The sequence below is a fragment of the Furipterus horrens genome, unplaced genomic scaffold (assembly GCF_987537825.1).
Source record: "Furipterus horrens unplaced genomic scaffold, mFurHor1.1.pri manual_scaffold_7, whole genome shotgun sequence".
NCBI classification, from domain to species: domain Eukaryota; kingdom Metazoa; phylum Chordata; class Mammalia; order Chiroptera; family Furipteridae; genus Furipterus; species Furipterus horrens.
In genome coordinates, this window is record NW_028327177.1 from 43,050,133 (window position 1) to 43,068,872 (window position 18,740).

Here is an 18,740-nt window from a genome sequence, read left to right on the forward strand (position 1 = left end):
TTTGAAGTGTACTTCTGTAGGATAAGTTCCTAGTAGTGGGATTACTAGGTCAAAAGATACAGCAGAACTTCATGTTCTGTAGTCTTAAATTACAAAGTCAGTGAAAGGTCAAAATTCTATATTGCTACATGCATGTGTCCCCTGAAGGTATGGCCACACTGAAGATGGACACATCATCTTTCAGTAATGAGCCTGTGTGATATTGTTCAGTTTTCTTCCAGTGTTGGAGTAGATCCTTCTTTCTGTGCTAGAAGACCACGTGATACTGTTGGCTGGCATTTAGGGCCCATATTATTTCAACAATATGTATCTGTAAACACTAAAGTTGTATCACAGTCTGAGAGTACTCAGATATTGAGTCCAGGTGAGGGGCTGGGAAATGTGTGTGTTCTCACTCTGACTTTGTGGCAGGTGCCTGCTGAGTGTTGGGAGGAGGGCTCCCTGCACTGCTATCTCTGTCTCTTGTCTTTGGGAAATTTAATACAGGATGTATTCTTTTTGCATCAATCTGTCCTATTTAGTTTTTCTGAATATAGTTGAATTTGCCTAAGCTATAAAGCATGTAGCTTCACTATTTTGTGATGGGGACTGTCTTATTCATCTTTATATTAAGCATTTGTCACAACTAGTACCTGTTTGTTCCATGAGTGAATGTGAGTTTGAGCATCATTAAAATTTGATTTTACATTTCTTTTATTACTAGAAATTGTGCTTTTCCTATTTTGAATATCAAGTGTAATTCTTCTTCCTTGAAATATATTTGCAATGTTCTAATTATTTCCTAATTTTTAGCTTCACAGGCCTATAATCAGGATATTGAAGAGATGATGTATAAACAGGAAAACCCAGGTTTGTGATGTGGTTTTCTTTGAGGCTGTGGCCAACTCTATTTTAACCCTGGGTTAATGATTGAGTTTGATTCAGTGGAGTACTCTTTATAATACTCATAATCATTTTTGATTGCTCAGGTAGTTATAGAAATTTATGAATATAGTTGAAAATTGTATGGAGAAAGGAGGAAAAAAAGGAGCTGTGTTTCTCAGATCACCATTGGGATGTCAGACCCTGGCTGGTTTGGCTCAGTGGATTGAGCGTCGGCCTGCGAGCTAAGTGTCGCTGGTTCGATCTTCCAGTCAGGGCACATCAGAGAAGGAAAACTCTGACTCCAAAAAACCTCTGCTGCCTTGCGGCATACCTCTTCAGGGGAAAGGCTAAGGGAGTAAACCCCGACAGAAAATCCAGAGCCGGAGTCCCTAAGGCGGTTTGACGTTGTAGTCAACACCGGCAACTCCTGCGGCGCACCTGAACCCAAGCTGTATTGACTCCGTCTTTACCTTGGACCCTTCAGCTGCGAAGAGAGGTGGGGTCTGCTGCATGGGCAACAGCAGACCCTCCATATCACCCTGCCCAGGCTCTGTAGCTTCAGCTTCACTGGAGAGGACACTCCAGCGACATCGCAAGATGTCGATTCAACACGGGACGAGACAGATACCGTGTCACTCCCGAGTCGGACTGCACAACCATTCTCAGTGGTGCAGATAGACTCTTAAGAAGCTACACCATCGTCTCTCGAAATGGATGGCTGCCGACGATTGGGATGTCAGTCTTCGTAGCTCAGACCAGAAAGATCATCTGGAAATGAGCGAGGCAGAAGGACAGAGTAGAGTCCGATGGGTGTGAATCCTGGCACTGCTCTTTCCTATCTTTTGACTTACAGAGTGAAGTATGGAACTTTATTTATCTTAAATTTTATTAAATGATAATGACAATATCTAACACAGTTGTAAAGGTTAGACTTTAATTTATAAATAACTTTAGAATGATGTCTAGTAATGTGTTTGGTTTTTTCATGGTTGACAAAGGTGTGTGTGTGTGTATATTTTTTCTTTTTAGATTCCACTGAACCAGTAATAGATGATGATGAAAGAACATACCATGATGCAGGTATTAGATGAATATTTTCATTAGGTTTTAAACATTATTAAAGATTTACAGTTGCTCCGCTTTGTTAACATGGTGATTTTTCTTTCAAAGGACAACGAGAAGTAATTTTAACACCTAATATAAAACGTTTTGCTTTGTAATGAAATTTTATTGTTAAAAATATATAAGGCTTTCATATATCACCTCTTCTGCCGATGGCTCCACAGAAAGCAGGCTATTAATTCCTAACTGTACTTTTGCATATCTTGTTTTATGCTAGTTTGAGGAATCTGCATGAAAATAATTTACTTGTCCTTTCCTTTAGTTGTTTTTGGGCAGAGGCACTATTCATTGACAGTGTATACATTAATATTTAAAGAAATAGAATTCTGTATTTGAGATTAAGTTGTGTTTTTTAACTAAGTAATTACACACAATGACTAATAACTTATTTTGATTTTATTCTTTTTCTACAGATGATGTAACATACGAAGACCATGAACAACAAGGTGTGAAATGCTTCTTAAACTTAAGCCACCTACTTGTTTTAAAATACTCTCATAGTTTGACTGTATTGTATAGAGAATAACATTTTAAGCTTCAAAACCATAACTTAAAACACCCAAATGAATTGTAATTTTCAAGGAATTTACTGGGGGATATTGTTTACCTGTTTCAGTGGTTTGCCATTGCCTAAGTAATTTCTTAGACTCCTTGCAAGTTGCCTTAGGAAGCAGTTGGAAACTGTGCAGGAAAACTTCTCATTACTTTACAGTCATCGCTGTTTTTTGACTAAAACATGTCTCATGCTTGGAAAGCTACTTTAGTCAGAGTTCAACTACTCTACCTGCTTCTACAAATTAATCCCAGTCTGCCATAGAGATGACTGACCTGCCAGCAGGAGAAAGATGCAGAAGAATTCCATTCCAGGCTTAAAGGCCACACGGAGAAATTAGTTCTGGCAAATCTGTGCCACGAGCAGTGTCAGATTCAGATTTAGGCAATTATAGATCCTTTTGCTGCATGAGCACTCCTTGTGCTGTTTTATTAAACTCCATGGAATAGATTATATTTTTGCTGCCTCCCAGATGAGAAAAAAATAAGGTTCAGAAAGTATGAATTGTGTGCATAAGTTCCTATGACTAAGAGATAATAGAACTGGTGGTGTATCCTTTCCATTCCAGTATCTTCAAGGATGACTGTAGAAGGGAAGAAGTCAGTCAGGTATAATTCTGCATGTGAAGCAAGAAGGATGGAGAAATATATAGTGCTTGAGTCAAATATGGGGGACTTTCTATGTGCTAGGCAGTTTTAGGGCATGACATTCACATGTGAATAATACAGAGTCCCTACTTCAAGAAATTTGTAGTCACATGGTACTTGGTAAATCTTCATTAGAGAAAATTAGGATTGGCTTGTGTAGACCTGATAAACTAATTTATTAAGTGTGTGTGTTAAAGATTTGGGACTCTATCAAGATCACCCACCCATAGTGACTGTTTCTACTAAGATATGAATGAAAACATTGGAAGAATCCTAGATTCTATCCTTGGGGACACATTTTTTTATGGGAAATGAAATAACTTGGGAACTATAATTGCATTTTTATTTTATTTTCAATTTTGAATTTGAAGGAGAAAATAGGAATTTGGAAATTAAAAGTTGCATATAAAGGTAGGATTTGAGATCCTTCTTTAATTTCTGCCAGTCACTTTAGTGTTTTTCTAAATATGATGGAAAGAACATACCATGATGCAGGTATGTTTGGAATGTAATTTATAAACTAGGTCTAGAGAACTTTAAAATTAAACTTGAAAAGAGTGTAAAATTAGATAACATGCTAAAAATATGTTCTAAAAATATATTACCATAGGCAGAATATCATAATAAATATAATTTAAAATGTTAACAAAGAATAATAAATATTACCTAATGGATCAAGATTTGGTGAGATACTTTGGATTATCTTGCTATAGAACATAAGCTTTTTCAAATAAAATAGATCTAATAGAACACAGGATTATTCACTATGTGTTAAAACAAACAAACAACAACAAAAAACACCTTTGTGGAATTCAGGAACCAAAATAGAGAAACCAAGTGACTGTGTATAAGTGTGACTGTAAATAAGGTGAAAACAAAACTATTTTTAGTGGGAAAATAGACTACATTGCGTATTAAATTCCTTAATCTCTAGAACCTGGAAAACCAGTAGCTTACTAAAGCTATAGAGGGAACCAGCTTTTCACATTAAAAGTATTCTAGAAACCATCAAGCCGACACTGGATACAGCTGAGAAATGGCAGTACAGTCTTACCACCCAGTGTACTTATTATTGTATACTACATATGTATTAAGTACCTTATGTCCAAAGCATAGGACCCAGGAGAAGTGTCAGGGAACACACACATGGTTCCTATTCCCATGGACCTTATATTTTACCAAGGGGGTAGACATTACACAAATAATTTCAAGTTAGTATTTAGTTACAATGTGCTAAGGGCTGGTGAGAGTGAGTGCAGTGTGTAACAAGAGTACACAGCAGAGACCCTACCTAGTCTGTGGACAGGGAAGGCTTCCCTGAAGTTGAGCGGCAGATGAGAGCGATTAACAAAGAAAGGGGAAAGGTGGCTCAAATGTAGTAGGAAGCTTCCGAGGTGGAAAGACGTGTCTGGAGTGTTGAGGATAGCAGAGACGTGGGCTGAGGCTGTGAGACAGTCCTGATCCAGAGGATGCCCGGAGGTAGGTCAAAGATGTTCACTGTCACTGTGGAGCACTGTTTAGGGTACTACAAAATCAGACCTGTATTTTGTAAAGATTGGACATTCTAATGTGTAGTAAATTGACTGGAGAGAGACAAGAGTAGCTATGGGGAGACAATTTAGGCTACTGCAGTTATCCAACTCTGATCTTGCCCTGAGTCACGTCTCTGCCACATGAGGAGTCAAAGATGAGTTTTTAGAAAGAGATGTTCAGCAGTGTCCTGTGCCACTGGGGACCTTCTCAAGGTGGGCACCCAAAACATGCATTTGATCTAGTGCTATAGAAGCCTCACAGGGGCCCTGGCAAGAGCTGGTTTCAATAAACAGAAGTTGGACAGAGATGAAAGTAGTTTAAACCACGGTTGGTGGTGGTGAAAGTGAAGGGAAGTGGGTAAAGCTGAGAAATATTAGAAGATAAAAGTGACAGAGCTTGATGTATGGGTGTCACTGGGGAGAGAGAGCAGGGTGTCAAGAACCACATCCACTGTTCTGCCTTATGCAGATAGTGGTGCTTTTTCCTAAGTCAGGAGAGACTGGAAACCAAGAACTGGAAGCCAGATGGTTAAGTCTGTACATGTTGAGACTTCCAAGGGGAGAAATCTAATAAGCCAATAGATGATGTTTGGATCTCAGAAGAAAGTCCAGTTCATGGTTGTGAGCTTGAGAATCATGAGCATATATGTGGTAATTGAAGCCAAGGTCTGAGATCATTAAGGAAGACGGGTAGAGTGAGAAGACAGGAGGTTCTGTGGCTGGACTTTGATGAAAGCCAACATTCCATGCCTGGTGAGGGAAGAATGAAATGATAAAGAAGGTTGAGAAGGAGAAATTAAGGGATAAAAGGAGAATACGGTCATGTTGAAGTCCAAGTGCAATAGTGTTTGAAAAGGAAGGAGCTGCTAAGAGATCTAATATGGTAAGGGTGGAAAGTGTCCACTAGATTCAATGAGGGGCTTGTCTGTTCAGAAACAGAAACAGACTCAGACACAGAGGAGAGGGGGTTAGGGGGATGGGTGAAAAAGGTGAAGGGGAAAATAAGTACAAACTTACAGTTATAACATAAATAAGTCATGAAGATATAATGCACAATAGAGAGAATAGAGTCAAGAGTATTGTAATAGCCTTGTACAGTGACACATGGTTACTAGATTTATCATGGCAGTCACTTTGTGAGGTATATAAATGTAGAATCACTATGTGGTACACCTGAAACTCATATAATTTTTTACGTCAGCTATACTTTTAAAAAATGAGATGATCGTTGGTAGTCTTTCAGGTGTGGTCAGGGCTGGAAGATAGATTGGAGTGGGTTGAGAAGAGTAAGTGAGGAGATGAGACATAAAATGTAAATGACTCTTTTTTTTTTAATTGCTGACACTATTACAGATGCCCCCAATTTTCCACCCTTTCCTTCCCCTCCATACCACCCCCCCCCCCACCGTCTTCACCACATTGTTGTCTGTGTTCATGGGCTATGCATATATGCATATATATGTTCTTTGGTTAATCTCTTCAAATGCTCCCCACACCCCTCCCTTCTGAGATCTGTCAGTCTGTTCCATGCATCCATGCCTCTGGTTTTAAAGAAGTTAGGCTACAATGGAGGAAAGACAAAAGGCCAGGAGAAGCAGCTAAAGAAAGGGATTGGTAGAGACTTGAGTATTTTTAAATACATGGTTCATGGTGACAAAGTGAGCATGCATTCACTGTTCCTTCCTCTTAAAACCATTGAAAGGACAGAAACATTATATTAAAAATTGCCTCTCCTCCATCCACCCCAGCCCAAAGAATATCACAAAGATAGTAGGTTCTCAAAATGTTTTCTTTATTAAATGGACAAAAAAGGAATAAGTCGATAATCATGTTGGGAAAGTAAGAAAGTTTGCTCTTAGTGTACAAGAACAGTTGAGGAATTTTGGAAAATGGAAGAAGGAGGGATCAGGTTGACTAAGAAAGCTGTGACCCAACCGGGGATGAGAGAAGACTGTTGTAGTGACAAGAGCCTTCTCTGCAGCAGCATCACAGAGAGCATTGAGCCCCGTGCACATAAATACAAGGAGTGGTGGGTAGTGGGCAGTGGTTGGCATCATGAATTAAGGCCACTCTGAGAGGCTTGGTGCCAGGAGTGTTTGCCCCAAGTGAAAGATCTGGAATTATTCTCTAAACCAAGTAGAGAATCTGTCTATTGAACCCATGGATCCAGAGTGGCAGTCAGGGTAGAGCCTTGGGGAACTCGGATCCTTTACCACAGACATGAAGAAAATAAAAAAAGGAAATTCAGTGCCACCCAGGAATAAACATACATATTGGATCTTGGTAACAAGTGATTGGGGAAGAACCTTAGTTTTCCCTGTTTGGGGGAAAAACAGGAAGGAAGCATATGTCATTGCCCATCTCCTGCAGTTAAAAAGTAGCTGATGTGGAATTGGGGCTTATTTCACAGACTCTTCTCCACCCTGCCATTTCCCAGTGACTGAGCCCCAGAGCTCAGGGATAAATTAGACATTGTCTCTGCTCTTGAACTATTCAGCCAATGTTATGTGAAACTGAGTGTTATATAGCGCTAAAGGATTTTTTTCCTACGTATTTTATAGTACATGAACCATCGGAAAGTGAAGGGATAGAAAGTCCAGGTAAGCTTTTTCTCTGAGTGATGTTTTCTCCTGCAAGTCAGCCCCCCCTTGTATTTGTTAAAACTCATATAAGTCATGGACCAAAGATAGATGTAGTAAGAAACATAAGGCATTTTCACTTCACCAAGGAGGTAGTTGGATATCGTTCGTATATTTTATTCCATGCTTCCCTTGCAAGTTTTACATCAACAGGGATAACATCAGCCTATGTGATGTATTCTTTAATATAGTTTGGGAATTAAAGTTGATATGCTAATATAAATACTTGTGAGTCTCTCTGTAAGAAACCCTAGTCTAAAAGGAGCCAAATTTAGGTATCTGAGTGGAGGTAAACATTAATTCAGGGGTCTAATGGAGCTGAGTTAATATAAGCGGTGTTTGAGTGTTTCTGTTTTTTGTTTGTTTTTTAGATAATGCTGTAGAAGATTCACACATAATTTTAGAAGGTAAGTTAATTTTATAGAGATGGTTATACTTTTCATATTAAAAATATGTTCTTGTGTTGAACAAGTATTCACTAAACACTTAGTGTGAAATCTCTGAACAATGCTCAGGGGGTCAGAGGACAAGGGTACCCGCCCAGGTCACAGGCTAGAGGTGGCTAAGCCGCAGTGAGGAGGCCTACTTTAAACTTTAGGGGAAGAGATTAGCCAGAGGCAGAGATGGGTTGCAAGGTGGGTCCTTTGTGTTTCTTGGGCATTTTGATAAAGTCAGTAGGGGACATAGCAAGGCTGCTTGGGGAGTTCCTTCTGGTGGACAGTGGGGCTCCGGACTGTGCACCGTCAGTCCCACCTGCAGCTTCTGTGCTTCTGTGGCACCAGAATGGACAGTGAGAGGGTGCTCATTAGCTTGACCTGCTCACCAACCTTCTCTTTCCCAGTATTCCCTTGTCTTGGTTGGTTGTACCAATGTATACCTGGATTCCCAAACAAGAAATGTGAGTCATCATTGAGTCTTCCTCACCCTGTTTCTATAGCTAATCCCAAGTCCTGTTGAACAGGCTACCTCAGCACTTCTCAGATCTGTTCTTTCCTCTGTAGCTCTTGTGGTCTAGTTCAGCCCCCTATTATCCTGGACAATGGCAGTAACCTTCTAGCCAGTCTTCTTAAACTCATGCACTTCCCCTTCAAATCTATCTTTCACGGTGCCATCTGCATGATGTCTTCAGAAATGCAGATCTGCCTATGTCAGTCCTGTGCTTAAACCCTTCAATTCTTCCCCATCTGTTCCAGTAGGGTTACTTTCTGTTGCAGGTAACAGAAAACCAAACTTGAATTGTCTTAAACAATAAGGAGACAGGCAATAGATCAGTTGGGGCCTTGGAGGACCTCATAAGGAATTTGGATTATGTTCTAAGTATCGTGAGAATCTGTGGAAACAATGAGATATGGCATAATCTGCTTTATATTTTGAAGAGTTACTTCTAGTTAGAGAATGGGTTGGATGGAGCAAGAATGGAAGCTAAGACCACCCTTTAGGAAATCATTGGGTACTAATCCAGGGAAGTGATCTTGGTGGCCTGGAGTAAGAACATGGCAGTAGAAATCGAGGGGAGAGTTTTGAACTTGTAATTTACAACTGATGGAACTTTCTAATGGTTGTGAAGTAAAGAGGAATAAAGGCAGCCTTTGGGCTGGTTTGAGTAATTGTCGAATTCTGGGCCATTTACTGAGAAGAAAACTAGGATATAGAAGGAACTGGTTTAGGGAAGATAATCAAAGTCTCTAAAGTAGATATTTTAAGTTGGGGAACTGTGTGAGATACCCAGATGACGACCCCAAGTAGGGAGTTGGATATCCAATCTGAACAGGATGCGGGAGATCTGAGACGGATATAAATATTTGGGAACCATCATCACGAGGGTGGCATTAACTTCATGGAGATAGTTAAGATCATTTTGGAGGTGAGGGCAGAGAGAGAACATGAGCAGTCCCTGGCTGAGCTCTAAGGGATCCCGACACTGTGAGGTTTGGTGGAGCATAATAACCACGAGGCAGGAGGAAAACCAGTAGAAAAGAAAGTGAGAGAGCAGGACAGAAAGCTATTTGAGTAAATCGATGGGAGTGAAAGCCATACTGAAGTGAGTTTAAAAAGTCCTGGAGTAAAAAAGGTATTATGTATCAATGGGTAACTTTTTCAGGTTGTGCTGATATAATTACTATGCTATTTCCTTTCCAAAATCCTCTTGTTACACCATTACCAAAATAAGTTCCTAATATGTTTGCTAAATGTACATTTATTCAGGATAAACTTAACTGGAAATATACCTTGCAGTAATAATGAGGCTTTCTTAGTGATGGAAATAGCAATGTAAGTGATACTATGCACGCACTTTTTTTCAAATGTATCTAACATGACAAAAACTTAAAAATTGCTGAGAAAAAATACCGGTAAAATTGCAAGAGTGCTAATATGTCTCTAAATGATTAAGAATAAATAAATAGGCAAACCAATTAACAAGCCCATTACAATATGGAAAAGCTGGTAAACACTAAAGGGAATACCCAAAAGAAGGAAATAAGCCAGAATAATTATCAGAGGGGTTTTTTTTTTTGTTTTTTTTTTTGCTTTTGTGTGAACTATTCCTATCTCTTCTATTGTGAACATGTATTCTTAAAATTAGAAGCAACTTAATGCCAGAAAAGAACATGATTAAAATAGCTGCATAAGTAATCAGTTTTAGAAAATGCTATTAGAAATTCCTCCTTTAAACCAGTCTTTTACCAGTCTTAAGGAGCAAAAGGAAAGCTGCTGTAATCTTCTCTCTAGATGAAGGTAATGTCATGTAGGTGTTAGAGATGAAGATATTAATATAATATACAGTGCAATTTTAGAGAGCAAATTTAGATCAATATATCATTATACAGCTGGGTGGTGATAGCTACAATTGCTTTAGGCATTAAGTGGTTGAAGCAACCAGGGAAAAGAAAAGACGTCAAAAATTTGTATCCACATTTTTGGTTGGTCTTAGAATATGTTATCCCAAATGTTATTTTTCAAAAAACTTTATTTGGTATAATGATTTTTTGTTTTAACCCTATTTTAATTTAATTTCTTTGTTTTATTCACATTGAAATTAGGGTTATGAATTTAAAATTTTGAAGAAACAGGATGCTTTAGATGTCTTTCCTCAGCTTTCCTATCAAGTCTGATGCAAAATTGTGGTGAAAACCTAGGTTTTAGTTCATATCTCCTTTGCCTGGCAGTGAGTTTTGAGGTTAGTCAGTTAGGCAGATAATTTTGTAAAGTCTGTTGTACAGAACACTTGAAAAATGTACAACATTTTGCTAAGTTTCTACTTGATTCTGTGTTGTGATGGTGTGTGAACTTAATGTTTTTATAGTGATTGCAATTGAATTTCAGAAAAGTCTGTAAAAATAATCACTGTGACATAAGTACCAGCAATCTGTATTTTAAACACTGGTCAGCAGTATGTAATGGATTATAACTTTACTATTTATTTTAGAAGTACATGTGCCCCCTGCAGAGAAACAGCAGGAAACACCACCAGGTATGACATTTTCTTTTTTTGTTGAATTTAAAATATGCTCTTTGTTGATCTTCACACTAGCTGAATGAAAAAATCTATGAAAATTAAAAGTCCTGAGAGAGAAGGATTAATTATACCTAAATTTTAAAAGAAAATGTTCTGTGTTTTGATCAGGTAAGCCAAAAGTCCAAGGTAATGGAAAATACACATCAGAGTTTGAGCTAGAATGTAAGGAGTATTAATGATCAATGTCATATGGCAGCAGCAGTAGTAGAAGTTGGGTTTTTCTCCTTTTTCTTTCTTTCTTTTTTTTTTTTTTTTTGACTAACAGGCTATTTGATGGATGATATGGAATCAGAATTGCCTTAAGATGAAAGTTTAATAGCGCATAAAGTTATGACATCACTCCTTTTCCTCCCCTCTTGCTGTCTTCCTTGAGAGGACCTTCAGGGTCACCTGAGACTTGTCTGTACCCCGCAGTCTTTCCTTTCAGTCCCCTGTGTTAACTCATTTCTCCACTTTCCCCCCGATGCCCCTCTCTTCATTAGTGAAGAATGGGAAAAGCATTCCAACCAAGGCCTGTGCTTTCCAGTGCATTTTAGAGATGTCAGTAACTATACCGGAAATCAGAAATTAACATATAAACCTCCTGTTCTCACAGTGGGAAAAAAAGTTTTATTGAGAGAGGATTTTCCAATACTTCTTTCCCAAGTATATTTCTTATTGTTTCTGTTTTACTTCCATTTTTTTTCTTTTTGTGTCATTTATTCATTCAACTTTTATTCATGTTTTTCACATTATGCTTAATGTAAATTTTGTAGCAATGCTGTGCATTACTATTGATTTTGGTAGACATAATTTTGCCTGTCAAACTTTACTGAATACTAAATTTCAAGGGGAAAAAAACTTTTGTAATCAAAGCATTTTTTAGTTGTACTTTAGCACCTCTTTGCTTATTGAATGATTGGGTATTTTAGGTTTTGATAGTGGTCATCCAATGTACATTTATAATAATATGCACAGATACTTAAGAGAACTGAGGTGTTAGCATTATAATATGAATGAGAAAGAAATCCATGGAAAAATTGATCTTTCACATGATGACTGCTTGGCATATATATATTTGGTGTTCAGGCAAAATGCACAGAGCAAGGAGGGTGGATGTTTCTATTCTCCTTTTGTAGTTTACTCGGTATTGTTGAGTGATGATGGGTCACAGAGTGCCTTGTTCTATCTTCAGGAGACAGAGCAGTTACTGAATTTGCATTTTGATTACTACTCATTCCTTTAAAGAAAATTGTTTTATAAGTATTCCTAAAATAATGAGTTTTCTAGAACATTGACTTTTTTTCAGCTACAGTTTATATTTTTTAATATTGACCTAACATTAGTAAGGTATGAAAGGTAATATTTTCTGACAAGAAAAGTACTTTGCTTTTATTTCCATGGTTTATAGACTAAACCCCAGAATTTCCTTGGATCATAAATAGAGAATACCAAGTAGTTGGGGTGCTGGACTAAAGTAGCTTTCTGATGAGACATTTAACTGCCAAAGACATAAAAATGAAGATTTGATTAATATGCGGTCAGCAAATAGTGGCTGTGGTTATTATTTAGTAATTAATTAGCCTGATCTTTTAGGTGGATTAAGAGAAGCTAAATTCTGAAAGATGTGCTCAGGAAGTTGTAACCTATAATTTGGTGTCATAAAACTTCAGTTGGCCCACTGCATGGTTGTAGTTTGACTTTGCCAAAAGGGAATGTAAGGCTGAGAGCTAGCAATAATTGTTTTTTAATGATTTCACTGGTTTGCTTATTTCTGTTATCCTCTTGGTCAACTTTATATGACACATTTTAATTATTCAATCTTAAAGAATAATAATGGTCCTAAATCTGTGTTCATGATCTTTTTTGTAGAATAGGCTGACTGCTTTTGTAATAGTGTTCAATTATGTTCCTGACTGCAGAAACTATGGGCACACTAATCACAGGGCCTGTCACCTGGCTGCCTTTCAGTCTTTTTTTTTAAATAAGTTCCCTTTTTTTTTAACAAGGTTACTTTATTTTATTTTATTTTATTTTATTTATCTGTTTTTAGAGAGAGGGGAAACGAGAAAGAGAGGGAGAGAAACATCAATGGGCAGTTGCCTCTCATGCGCCCCCAACTGGGAATCTGGTGTGCAAACTAGACATGCTCTTATTCCCATTTTATAGATAAGAAAATTCACACATAGCAAGGCAGAGTAACCTGCCTACAGTCACAGACCTGAAAAGTGGGAGAACTGAGGTGGGTCCCTACATTCTGACTCCAGAGCCCACACTCAGCTGCTGTGCTCTAGAGGATTTTAAAGAAATGGAAGTATAAGAGCTGATGAGTTTTGAGAGTTACTTTGGTCTGATAAAACTAGAGATGGATGTGGCATTTTTCAGTTAAGACTCAGAAATGTTGAAGATTAATTATGAACCATTGTAGAAAAAGTAAGTTTGTTCAATAGTTTGATTTTTTTCTATCTCTTGTCTATATTTGTAAATGTATAAGTGCTTTGCTGGCAAGGATGTAAAAGGTCATTCCTAAGAATTGATCATTCTGATATTAGAAATCATTTTGAAAAACTGATTTTTAAAAATTGATTTTGAAATCCCTGATTCTTCAGTGGATTTTCACCTTTTTCTTCAAATTCATATTTTTCCTTGAAATTATATAGCATATTCCTAACAATATAACAGCATGAGCATAAGTAACACAAATTGAATGATTTATGAAGGAATCACTTGGGGACTTTATCAAAGTAAAATTTCTTGCCAAATTATACTTTATGATCATTCATCTAACTGGTTTAATCAAGACTTTTCTGTCATTCAGTGCCAGGAAATCAAGTTCATTTACTATTTTGTGAGTATGATCCTGTTATTCACCATAGAGGTCTGTGAGGATCAGTGTTTCCGGGTGATTCTGCTGCTGCTGTCTCTGAAAACTGGAAATGACCATCCCATTTGTTACCTTTGAAATTCCTCCCCTGTCTAGTACTCCAGCAGTGGTGAGGGTTTCACTCTGGGGCGTTGTTCCAGAACATTGTTCCAGGGCGTTTACTCATGCCTCTCCTGTCAGCCACCTTGTCTAACACTCATCAATAAGGCCCAAAAGCTATACGATAGCTGCCAGAGTGCTCTTAGCATGTATAGAAAAGTGCCTGATATGCATATTATTGTTACTGAGTTGACCATTCATTTATGCAAGAAATACAAATTGAGCAACTGCTGTGGTATAGGCTTTGCACTGGGCGGAAAAGAAAGACGCATGGTCCGTCATATAGTCCCTGCCTCATGGTGGTTCATAGTCCTGCGGATGTACAGCTGAGTGAAAACAGGAGTGGAGCTCAGGGCAGCACATAGAAGGAGGGGCAACCAACCCAGCTTTGGGGGTGGGGGTTGAGGTAAGGCCTCCTATGTGCCATGCTAGAGCTGAGTTTGGAGGTGCTGATAGAAGTGACAGAGGCTGGCAGTGGGGGGAACAGGGAAAGAAGGACCTACAGAACTAAGACCACAGGAGGTGGAGGAAGACAAAGTGGAAAACCAGGCAGGCATCACTGCTTGGAGGGTTTCACATATGATTAAAATTTTGAAGCTGGGTCTGAAAGTAACAGGAAGCCACTGAAAAATTCCAAGCAGAGGAATCATGTGATCAAATCCAGATTTGAAAAGAGCAGTCCTGACAGGAGACTAATACGGGACAGGTGCATTAACCTAGAAATGGTGGGAGCCTCAACTGTGGTAGAAGCAATTGAGAAGGAGATTGATTTCATAGAAATCAGAATTGGAAATAATTTGGTGGGAGAGGGGGCTGCTCAAGGGGTAAGAGTTGAGGACAATTCTATGTTTCTGACTTGAATGGATGCACCGTGGAACCTTAATGGAGATACAGGAGGAAGGAGGAAGCGGTAGTAGGGAGATGACTGGCCTGATTTGGAGATGCTGGGTTTGCAACTTGGTGAACCATTTATGAGTGGAGTCATCTTTAAATATTTAGGAGCATATTTTTGAGTTGTTCAAAATTATAACTGAGCTTTTAGTTAATTTGCTTTTTTCTTTTATCAGTACTCATTATACTTTGAACCACTTCCGATAGTGTCAACGTATTGTTGATTGCACAGGTTACAGAAATGCTTATTCCTCTCACAGTCTAGCTAATTGGTAACTTCTAAGAAAACCTAAAGTCAAACTCATTTTTAAAACTTTTTCCATTGATATATAATTTACACAGAGAAGTGCACAAATGTTCATGAACTTCTTTGATGAATGTGCACATGTATAAACATCCTTGAATCCACTAGTTAGGATGCTTCTAGCACCCCATAAATCTCTCTCTCTACCCTCTCAGTAATACCTGCCACAGCCACAGGTAACTGCTGCTCTCACCTGTACCATTATATATTAGTTTGCCTACTTTTGAATTTCATTAAATAGAGCCATAAGTAAACTCACACAAATATATGTATATACCTTTTCCGTGACTAGTTTCTATTGCATCAACATCCTGTCTTTGAGTTTCATCCACTTTGTTATGTAAATATTTTGGTTTTATTCATTGCTGAATACTATAAATATATTACATTTAAAAAAATCAATTTTACATTGAGGGCCGTAGTGAATGTTTCCAGTTTTTGGCTATTATGAAGAAAGCTGCTAAGAATATTCTTGTATATATCTCTTGGTGGACATAAACACTAATTTCATTGGATATATAAAAGTCTACATATAATTACTAGTTACTTCACATTAGCACCAAATTATTCTGGTTACACAAAAATTTCTGGCTACACACACATGCACATACATAAAGAAGGAGGGAAGGAAGGAAGGAAGAATTATAACCCAGCTTTAGAAAGTGTCTCAAAAAGAGCTGGGACTTTATGCATACCAGCTCGTTTTCTACTCTAATTGTAACATAAGTTTGATGCTGTGAGACTAAAATAAGTATTTGTAAAAAGTTGGATAGGAATGAATTTTAGTTCTTTTTAAATTTTGTGTATACTTTTTTTTACTGACCATTTATATTGGCAATCACATTAAAATTGGTATAAAATTGTTAAAGTAATATATTTTAACTGCAAATTACAGTATCCAGTTGCTCCTAGAAAATCCTTCCTATATTTGTTTTTCAAGTACCATACTAGATTTTTTTTCTCTGTTATTTTTTAACACAATGGAAACATTGCTGGGAGAAAAATATTAATGCTTGTATTTCTTAAAAGCTTGAAATTCTTAAATTCCGTTGTAATTCTCAGATGCTCTAAAGAGCCTTAGATTTTCTTCATCAGCTCTGTGAGTTATCCCAGGAAGTTCTCTGGGTACTTAATCATTCCATTATCAAGTTGCCTAAAAACAAACAAACAAAATACCCAGCAACACAAAAGTAAAAAAGCATTTACTTCTGTTGGTGTATTTTTAAAAGTCAAAAGAAAATGAAGCAGTTTCACAGTCTCTGTCTAGTTGGTCCTTTAATTTAGATTTCCCCTTATTTTTGCAGATACTTAAAGCTTCAAAAAGACTGCCCCCACTACCCCAGGAGGACCAGCCTAACCATACGCTCCAAAAGATGGCTGTGATAGATCTTGTGAAGTAATTACTGAGCAGATCAAGATCTTTGGGAGTGAACACTAACGATGTTTTGAATGAATCATAGTCCACTGGCATTGTAGTCTTTTTTTTTTTTTTAAACAAAAGTTACATGTAATGTTACATTCCTGCATGTCCTTTTTTGATAGCACTAGTGAATCCATTATATTTCTTTTCTTTCTTTTTTCTTTTTTTTTTTTTTTGTGACCCAGCTTTTTAGTCTTACCTGTATTAATGTGTGTTTTTCAGATAACATTTAATAATTCTATTGATGATGTAGCAGCAGTTGTCTGAGCAGGGTTTTAATATATATTATTAGGAATTTACACTGACTATGTTGTACTGATGTGCAAACTGCATTAAATGAGATTTAAATCCATCAGGACTACCTTGCCTTAGCACCGTTGAAGATACTATAGAGGTCATTAGTAGCTGTGAAGATTTGAGTTGTATATATCTGCACTGATATCCTTAAAAAATAAAGTCTACATTAGCTTCGAGTATTCAGGGTGAAACTCAAAATTTGAGATTCCTATAGCTTTTTCAGCTCATTAGATAGGAAAAAAATTAATATGTCAGTGAAAGATTTAAATTATTATGGTTAATTTATTTTTCAAAATGAGGGGGAAAGTCAATTCCTTGTTAGCACCTAGAGCAGAGCTATTTCTTCATGCCAGAATGCTTTTTGGTACTTCATATTGATCATATAATAGCTGTCCAGTCAATATTTGTTTAAATTTTAGAAAACCTCTATAAATTCCTGATGTATACCTTAAAGATTGTTCTGTCTTTGGCTAATGAAATAATGCCCTCTCAACACTAAAGACAGCACAGTGTTCCCACTCAAGCAAGTCCGCAATGCCTCCAGCTGGGTGTGTATAAGATGTGTGGAAAGCGCTCACAGACCCCCACGCCTGCTACTGTACGAGCCTTTTTGTCCTACCCCGATGTTTCTTCTGTTTTTAATGTGGTTTATTTGTGGCTCAGAAATAGCTGCTTTGTTGAAATCTTCATCTGTGAGAAAAGACGGTAGCTCCAATATCCTTTTGAAAGGACCATGAGCTATAGGAAAAGCCATAGAAGTGGTTTAATTTGTGTCAGGGGTCTCTCTTGACTATGTTAACATTGTTTTTAAGATAAGGTGATGTTTTTTCTGCTTCTAGGGTTAAAATCAAAGAGATTTTATTTTTTGTCATTATAATGTAGTAAGTTATGCATGCTGACCCAATGTGTAATGGAACTCCTTATAGTAAGTTAGTAAGAAAAGCAATAATTTTCTAAAGCTGTGATATGGGTAATACAGAGTTGCTACTCAAAGTCTAATGAAGTTTTTAATTCATGTTATGAATTATAAACACTACTTTTTATAGAGCCATATTTTTTTTTAGGGAAACTTAAGAGTGACAGAACAGATAAATGACTAAAATCTACTGAATTTTTGTATATAATCATCTCTAGAACTCTGGAATAGAAGATTCATATGCTGTGGTCAACTTCAAATGCTTTTTAATTCTGAATTAATGAGCCTTGTCTTTATAAATACATGCCAAGCTGGGCAACATCAGTGGATTTTCTAAAAATTATGTAAATGCCTTCTGTTTAATGTTATTTGTGTGCAATAAAATGTAGAAGAATTCTTCTCTATATTGTCATTATTCTTAAGTATATTATTTTTTATTTGTTACAAAATACAACTGGTTCATTTCATACTTACTATACTAGTATTTTAGAATGTTATGTCATTTTTGATGACTACAGTCACAAAGGAGTACTTTCAACCCCTTTCTTAATTTATTTCTAATAGACAGTGTTTATTGATTTTATTTAACATTTATTATCATGCTACATTTCCAGGGACAGGGTTACAATGAAATAGTCCCTGTATCTATGCTTTTTAAGTTTTTGTTCAGTTCTAGGAGTTACGGTAATTCCCTGGTGAGGCTACTCCTATCCGCCTTCACCCTTCTCTTCCTCCGTGACCATCATACTGTGAGGATATTAACTTCATCCTCCTTGAGCTTCTGGGGTTCTGGAAAATGTGTTCTCTTCCAATATGCCCAGAAGAAACAATTAAAATAAGGCTTGAAACTAAGGATGAGCAGGCTCGCTTTTACTGACTACACTTATCTGCTAAGTGCTTCGTGCTAGGGAGTTGAGTTTTCCCAGCAGAGGAGTGTTACCTCTGCTTTTGCAGACAAGGACTCTGAGGATCAAAGAGGCTGAAGTGCCTGCCAGCCTGAAGCCATGCAGGATATTCCAGAGCGAACATGTGGGCACCAGGTAACACTTACTGGGGGATGTGCGGGCATTGCTGAT

General features: G+C 37.4%; 1 protein-coding gene across 7 annotated transcripts in view; it reads left to right on the forward strand.

Moving 5' to 3' along the window:
* Positions 1-18,740, forward strand: part of ASPH (aspartate beta-hydroxylase) — a 217,355-nt gene that overhangs the window by 71,496 nt on the left and 127,119 nt on the right. For 4 of the 7 annotated variants that reach the window (XM_090283646.1, XM_090283642.1, XM_090283643.1 and 1 more), the window contains 6 exons: positions 793-849; positions 1,894-1,944; positions 2,400-2,432; positions 7,280-7,318; positions 7,729-7,764; positions 10,785-10,829. In XM_090283646.1, the coding sequence (XP_090139772.1) occupies positions 793-849; positions 1,894-1,944; positions 2,400-2,432; positions 7,280-7,318; positions 7,729-7,764; positions 10,785-10,829 (261 nt within the window). The remainder of the gene's footprint in view (positions 1-792; positions 850-1,893; positions 1,945-2,399; positions 2,433-7,279; positions 7,319-7,728; positions 7,765-10,784; positions 10,830-18,740) is intronic. The other 3 variants (XM_090283647.1, XM_090283653.1, XM_090283644.1) reach the window with 2 other exon arrangements.